Raw genomic sequence first — 8,132 nt, 5'->3', positions numbered from 1 at the left:
ATCAACCATCCTTCACATTTAGTTCAGAGCTGCAAATTATAATTTCCATACAGAAATTTTGTTTTCATGTCTTCAAATATGGAGATAATTTTTTTTTTATGAAATAAGGCATTTGAAAATGACGGGAAAATAATTGTACAATGTTTTGAAAATGGAAAGTAATGTTTCCTGTAGAAATGTCTCTATATGCTGTTTCCAGCCTCTCAGTTATATTTTAATTGATTGGAATATATTTAGTCTTTTAAACACATCACCTTGCCCTTTGAGTAACTGAGATGGACATGTTACCGTATTCTATACGTAGCCTCTTGGCTAACTCTGGCACATTTACAGGAATGTTGATTAATGTGCACTGTCCCTGTTAAATAAATGAATAAACAAATAACTCACTTTATTTAGATCAAACCATTAGTTGGCAGATGAATCCATAATGAAAATAATTGTTCTTTTCATCTCTATGTAGGTAATATATACAAACTTTTGCAATGCATGCTTCATAAATTGTGCTGTGCTCTGTTACAGAGGTGCCAAGCATTCCCACGAAACTTGGAGTTGCAAACGTCACCAAGGACAGCGTAACGATTGCCTGGACGCGTCCAGAGTACGACGGCGGCAGCAGGGTCACGGGTTACCTCATTGACGCCCTGGAGAAGGGACAGACCAAGTGGGTGAAGTGTGCCACGGTAAAGACCCTCAACCACACCATCAAGAGCCTGAGGGAGTGTGGCGAGTACTACTTCAGAGTGCGTGCCGAGAACCACGCCGGCCTTAGCGAAGCCAAGGAGATGATCGTACCCGTCATCGTCAAGGAAATACACGGTACTGTCTTCACTTCACGCGCTGATCTTAGTCATTTATTGTCCCTGTAAACAATTTGATATCTTTGTACAGTTTTCCACTCTGCCACTATGAAGCTGACATTACTCACCTCCTTGCTGTCTCATGTTCTCCACAGAGGCTCCAGAGTTTGACCTGAAGAACTACCCTAAGAGCACGGTTTATGTGAAAGCTGGATCGGACCTGACCTTTGAGCTTCCTCTCAGCGGCAGGCCTACTCCCAAGGTCACCATGTCGAAGAACAACATACAGATCAAGGCTTCCAAGAGGCTGCTGACGGAAGTCACCCCCGACAGTCTGATCATCACCCTGAACGAAAGCATCTCCAGCGACGCCGGCAGGTACGAAGTCACCGCCTCCAACGCTGGTGGCACCACCAAGATCTTCCTCATCTTCGTGGTCCTGGACCGCCCCGGGCCCCCGATTGGCCCGGTGGAGGTGGGAGAGGTTGGCGAGACCACAGTCTGTCTGAAATGGGCGTCTCCCGAGTACGACGGCGGCAGTCCCGTTACCAACTACACCGTCATGAGGCGTCAGACCAGCACCCCCAACTGGACCGAGGTGTCCACCAGCATCGCTCGCAGCGCCATCAAGGCCACCAAGCTCACAAAGGGTGAGGAGTACCAGTTCAGAGTCAGGGCCCAGAACCGCTATGGCATCAGCGACCACATCGACACCAAGCCCATCATGATCAAGCTGCCGTACAGTAAGTGTGCTAGATAAAAAAATCTTTCTTTTCGATTTTTCTACATCTATAATAAGGTGCACAGGGTGATTGCATGCTTTTTGGTTGTTGCTGAGTAAACACTAACGCTGTCCTCTCCTACAGCTTTCCCTGGGCCTCCTTCCACGCCGTGGTTCAGCTTCGTGTCCCGCGAAAGTTTGACGGTGTGCTGGAACGAGCCCGTCAACGACGGTGGAAGCACGGTGGTCGGATACCACGTGCAGATGAAGGAGAGGAGCAGCATCCTCTGGCAGAAGGTCAACAAGACGGCTATCTCCGGAAACCACTGGCGCGTCACCAACATATGCGCCGGACTCATCTACGAGTTCAAGGTGTCTGCGGAGAACGCTGCCGGCATCGGGAAGATGAGCAAGACCTCGGAGGAGGTGCTGGCCATTGACGCCTGCGGTGAGTGTTTCCTGTTCTCCTGGTTTCGCTGCAGTATAAATTCAGACCTTGTTAAGCAAATGTTAAGCACTGTATCCATTTTGATGATTTTGGTATTGAATTATATGTTTTTTGACTGTTGGGAAGTTCAAATTTACATTTAGAATTTCTTCAAAGCTTTATGTGTCATTTTAAAACAAAATGAGGGGCTTATCAGTAAGCATTTGGGACACTAAACCACACTAATTATGAAAACATTATTCTATGTTAGCAAAATAATCTGACACTGAACACCAATAATTACAAAATAATAACATAAACAGTCAAAAAGATATATATATATATATATGTATATATATGTATATATATATATATTGTAAATCACTGACTTCACGAATTTTAGGTCTGATTTCATGAACATATTTCCCTCTTTAATGTCGCAGAGCCCCCGGCTAACGTGCATGTCACCGAGGTGACCAAGAACTCTGTGAGCCTGGCGTGGCAGCGGCCTCCGTACGACGGCGGCAGCAAGATCACAGGTTACAGCGTGGAGCGGCGCGACACTGGAAGCGGCCGCTGGGTGAAGGCCAACTTCACCAATATCATCGAGATGGGCTTCACCGTCTCCGGCCTCAACAAGGACGAGGCCTACGAGTTCAGAGTTTACGCTAAGAACGCCGTGGGCTCCGTCAGCAACCCGTCGCTCATCGCCGGTCCCGTCACCTGCGTGGATACCTGCGGTGAGACTTGCTATGATATAACCTTTATTTCACATATGTTTGTTTTTATCTGAGATTCAACATTCTAAGGCTTTATTGTCATATGCAAAGCTCCTCCAATCATGCAATAAAATACAAAAATACAAATAAATAAATAAACTTAAGTTATATTATATGCTGCAATGATGGAGGAGTCGACGACTTTTTTATTCTTTGCACCTTTTGATCTTTGCCTCTTGCCTCCTCAGGCGCCCCGGCCATCGACCTCCCTCCGGAGTTCCTGGACGTGGTTCAGTACAAAGCCGGGTCCTCTGTGAAGCTGCGGGTGGGCATCGTGGCCCAGCTGCTGCCCAACATCGAGTGGCTGAAGGACGGGAAGGAGCTGCTGCTAACCTCCAAGCTGTCGGTGGAGAGCACCACCGACTCCACCGCCATTCTCATCAAGGACGCCGAGCGCCTCGACAGCGGATCCTATGAGATCAAGATCAAGAACATTCTGGGCTCAGCGACCGCCAACATCAGGATCCAGATCCTCGGTGATTACACAAACCCACTTTCCTTAGACATGTTTCCATGTTTTAATGTTCAAAAAGCTCTTTATTTTTCTCATACTGCCTGAAACCAGAGCCCAGTCTGCTCTGATTGGTTAGCTGGCCGGCTGGAGATCTCAGGCAATAGCTAGTTGCAACTCTCCGTGTGATCAGAGAGCAGATATAAGATGGTAGTTTACCCAAAATGGCTTTTTAGATGAACATGTACCAATGACTGAGCCTCCATACAGAAAGTGAAGGCAAACATGCCCTGGCATACAGGGTACAGTGATGAGTAAGTACTTTACAATTAGTAACAAATATCAGTGTACTCTGATAGGCGACAAGGCAAGCCAAGCCAATGGAGGAATTTCAGGTGGGGGGGGGGGTGGGGGTGTTGGAGAGAAACTCCCTCTTGAGGAATCACAGGGAATTTAGCCTTTGCTGACCATTTACATGCACTAATGCCTTTAGGAAACACTTCAGGCAAGGGGACACCTCATTAATGTTATTTCTCCTCCTGTAGACAAACCCGGACCCCCAGCCGGCCTCATCAACTTCAACTCCGTCACGGCGGACAAGATAATGTTCAGCTGGGAGCCGGTGCCCGAGCCGGACCAGGGAGGCTTCCCGGTGACGCACTACATAGTGGAGCGACGTGAGACCAGCCGCCTGGTTTGGTCCACCGTGTCGGACTGCCAAGAGGAGGCCTACGCCTGCGTTGGGAAGCTGGTGCGTGGAAATGAGTATGTGTTCCGCGTCATGGCCGTGAATAAGTTCGGAGTAGGAGAGGCGCTGGTGTCAGAGCCCGTCATCGCTAAGAACCTCTTTGGTAAGTTTTGTGATCATGTGAATATCAGAGTTTCAGTTGAATAGCTCTTTGAGTTTTTGTAATAAAGACTGTTCTTAGTTTTAACTAACTTGAGTCTTGTCTAGATTATAGTTACAAAGACCCTAACATACTTGAAACAGTATTATTAATATGTTTTTAGATCACAATAAGCTTACTTATATTAATGCTGTCAAAATTATCGCGTTAACGGCGGTAATTCATTTTTTGGATTAATTGCGTCAAAATATTTAACGGATTTAACGCATGTGCAGAATGGCCCGCCCCATACATCCCACCAGTGGCAGCGCCAGGGTATGGCTGGGGTAGGCAACACCCATTCCAAGAAATGGCTTAGCCCCACCTTAGCCCCACCATGAACAATTATTTTAAAGTAAGTTAATTAAAGTCTGCCAACTCGCGCAGAGAATCACACAGACAGCAGTTAGTCAGATTGATTTCAGCAGCCACTTGTCTGGAAATACCGAAGACTAGAAACGGTTTTGAAAACTTTTGTCACGTAGTGATCGTCTTATCAATAGAACATCTTTGATAATGTCTTCTGGCCAATCAGAATCAAGATAACCGCGTGTTGTTCTTGCAGGAAGTACTGGCGGAGAATACTTTTGCTGTAGTGCATCTCTATATACATCGATAAAACATTACATTAATGAAATAAGACCCCACGGTTTGATGATTGATACAGAACAATGTTATAATAAACATACTGTATGTTAAATGGATATATCCGCCTTCTTTCCTTTATCTTTCCATTCCCACAACAATATAAATAAAGAAATGGCATATTTTGGACATAGTTCGAATGGTGATTAATCTGATTAATTATTTTTTAAGCTGTGATTAATCTGATTAAAAATGTTAATCGTTTGACAGCCCTACTTATATTACTTACTTGCATAAAAGTTATTCGTTAATCTGCAGCCACTACAGTCGGTTTTGTTTCCAAATCAAATCAAGTTTTATTTATATAGCACATTTTTGAACGATTTTTGGTCGAGCCAAAGTACGTATAATACATATTATACATATACATATAATAAAAAATAACCTACAGTAGAGACACTTTACAGCAAATACAACAGCACAGTTTGTGCAGAATATCAGTAAGAGAAAACGACAACGAAAATAATTTCCTTTATGGAGAAATAGGTCAAGGACTTATTTTATCATCTGCATGTCCTAACCTGTCTTCTCTACCTTTTTCCAGTGACTCCTGGGCAGCCTCACACTCCCGAGGTGAACACCATCACCAAGACCACCATGTTGGTGGAGTGGAACAAACCGGGGGTGGACGGCGGCAGCATGGTGACCGGATACTACCTGGAGAGGCGTGACAAGAAGAGCCTGCGCTGGATCCGGGTTTACAAAGAGGCGATCGCAGACATCAAGAAGATGGTGTACCACCTGACAGAAGGAAACGAGTACCAGTACCGAGTGTGTTCCATCAACAGGGCCGGAGAGGGACCGTTCTCTGAAGTTTCCGACTACTACAAGGCTGCGGACCCTGTTGGTGAGTGTTCACAAATGTGCTTTTATTGGGGTTTTTATCCGTAAAGCCCTTTGTTATGAGCTTTCTAAACACATGTGCCCTGCCTTACAGAAACTCCGGATGAGCCTTGCAAGCTGAAGGTTGTTGACTCCACCAAGACCTCCATCACCTTGGGCTGGTCCAAGCCTGAATGGGACGGCGGCAGCGAGGTGATCAGCTACATGCTGGAGAAGCTTGTTGAGGGAGAAGAAGAGTGGGCCATGGTCACCGCCAAGGGAGAAGTCAAGACCACTGAGTACATCGTCCACGACTTGAAACCAGACGTCAACTACTTCTTCAGGGTCTCAGCTGTGAACTGTGCCGGCCGTGGAGAATCTCTAGAGATGACCGAGGCTGTGCAAGCTAAAGACATCCTGGGTAATAAATCACTTGTGTTGTGAAGTGTGTTAGAACCTTGTCTCCTACATATTTACGTTCAGGGACAGCTAAACTGCTTAAAATGTGTTTTCTTTGGTTCATGTTACAGCCTTCAACCAAGATTTATTAAATTATGTGCAGAAGTTTTCCTGACAGAAATGTGTAGGCTTTGATTTGAAACCTATTGTAATCCATAAAAAACTGTACTATCACTCTGGAAATGTGGCTGAACAGGCAGTTTCTTTCATGCTTACCTTGTCTTCAGGAACCCGGCTGCATGTTTTGCTGCACACATATCTCCGGCCCTGTGTGATTTTGTATTTTCTCCATGCTTTTCACAGAGGAGGCCCAAATCGACCCTGACGTGGCCATGAGAACTCACTACATCGTGAAGGCCGGTAAGGATGTGGAGCTGTCTGTTCCTCTGAAGGGCCGACCAGCTCCCACCGCTTCCTGGAGCAAAGGAGAGGAATGCATCGACAGTAACCCCAAATACGAGTTCCACCACTCCGACAACACCACCGTGCTGGTTATGCGTGAGGTGACTAGGCTTGATACTGGAAAATACACAGTGAAGATAGAGAACGGTGTGGGAGAGCCAAAAACGCTGACCCTGTCCGTGAAGGTCCAGGACACCCCGGCTCAGTGCAGGAACCTGGTCCTGAAGGACGTGACTCGTGGAAAGCTCACTCTCTGCTGGGAGCCTCCACTCCTCGACGGTGGTGCTGAGATCACAAACTACATCGTAGAGAAGAAGGACTCCTCCAAGAGGATCTACTCTGCAGTGACCAGCAAATGCACAGAAACAACATACTCCCTGGAAGACCTCTCTGAGAAGGCCTCCTACTTCTTCCGTGTGATGGCGGAGAATGAGAATGGCGTTGGCGATCCCTGCGACACCCTGGACCCTGTGAAGGCCACAGAGACTCCTGGCCTGGTCAAGGAGGTTTCTATGAAGGATTCTTCCAAGACCTCGGTCACCCTGCAGTGGCTGAAGCCAGATTACGATGGTGGCAGCATCATCTCCGAATACATCATTGAGCAGAAGCTGAAGGGCGAAGAATGGTCTCGGGGAGGAACCAGCCGACAGTGCGAGCTTGAGGTGAAGAAACTGAAGGAGCACTCCACAGTGTTCTTCAGAGTGGCGGCCAGGAATGATAAGGGACAGGGAGACTTTGTTGAGATGGGTCCTATCCAGGTCGTCGACTACATTATCACGCCTGAGGCCTGCCTTGCTGAGTACCCTGGAAGCCGCATCAGTGTCCGTCTGGGTCACAACGTCCATATCGAGCTGCCCTACAAAGGTAAACCCAAACCTGCCATCCTCTGGCTGAAGGACAACCTGCCTCTAAAGGAGAGCGACCAGATCCGCTTCAAGAAGACGGAGAACAAAGCCACGCTGAATATTAAGAATGTGACGAAGGAGAATGAAGGTAAATACACCCTGACCCTGGACAACAGGGTCAACAGGAGATCCTTCCACATCAACGTCATCACGCTCGGACCGCCATCTAAGCCAATCGGTCCCATCCGCCTGGATGAAGTGAGAGCTGAGAGCATCACGATCTCCTGGGATGAACCAAATGACGATGGCGGCGGAGACATTGCTTGCTACACCGTTGAGAAGAGGGACACCTCCCAGTCTGACTGGAAGATGGCCTGCTCCAGTGTAGAGGACACCCAGTACCAGATCGCTAACCTGATCAAGGGCATTCAGTACCAGTTCAGAGTGCGTGCAGAGAACAGATACGGCAGCAGTGAGCCTCTCGTCTCACAGAGCGTCATTGCCAAGCACCAGTTCAGGCCTCCAGGCCCGCCCGGTAAACCCGTGGTGTACAATGTTACCAACGACGGCATGACCATCCAGTGGGAGCAGCCCATCTACGACGGGGGTTGCCCTATCCATGGCTTCAATGTGGAGAAGCGGGAGAAGAACAGCATCATGTGGCAGAAGGTGAACACTGTGCTGGTCAAAGAGACAGACTACAGGATCCTGGAGCTCATCGAAGGCCTTGAGTACTCCTTCCGGGTCTACGCCCAGAACGACGCCGGCTGCAGCCGAATGAGTGACCATAGCAAGTTGAACATGGCGGTCAGCCCTGTCGGTGAGTCGCAGGTTCACATCAGAATACTTTTGGTCAGAATAGTAGAAGAGGTCCAAAGATACTTTACTAGAATA

General features: G+C 47.5%; 1 protein-coding gene across 11 annotated transcripts in view; it reads left to right on the top strand.

The window, feature by feature from the left end:
* The window catches only part of ttn.1 (titin, tandem duplicate 1), a 236,951-nt gene that overhangs the window by 202,833 nt on the left and 25,986 nt on the right, over positions 1–8,132 (top strand). For all 11 annotated transcript variants that reach the window (XM_079667095.1, XM_079667103.1, XM_079667097.1 and 8 more), the window contains 9 exons: positions 523–819; positions 956–1,543; positions 1,667–1,969; positions 2,392–2,688; positions 2,916–3,203; positions 3,724–4,029; positions 5,255–5,557; positions 5,648–5,953; positions 6,295–8,058. In XM_079667095.1, coding sequence (XP_079523221.1) covers positions 523–819; positions 956–1,543; positions 1,667–1,969; positions 2,392–2,688; positions 2,916–3,203; positions 3,724–4,029; positions 5,255–5,557; positions 5,648–5,953; positions 6,295–8,058 — 4,452 coding nt within the window. The remainder of the gene's footprint in view (positions 1–522; positions 820–955; positions 1,544–1,666; positions 1,970–2,391; positions 2,689–2,915; positions 3,204–3,723; positions 4,030–5,254; positions 5,558–5,647; positions 5,954–6,294; positions 8,059–8,132) is intronic.

Source organism: Notothenia rossii, assembly GCF_949606895.1.
Source record: "Notothenia rossii genome assembly, chromosome: 2".
Classification (NCBI taxonomy): Eukaryota; Metazoa; Chordata; class Actinopteri; order Perciformes; family Nototheniidae; genus Notothenia; species Notothenia rossii.
The sequence above is the reverse complement of the archived record's forward strand: the minus strand, read 5'-3'. Positions and strand labels throughout refer to the sequence as shown.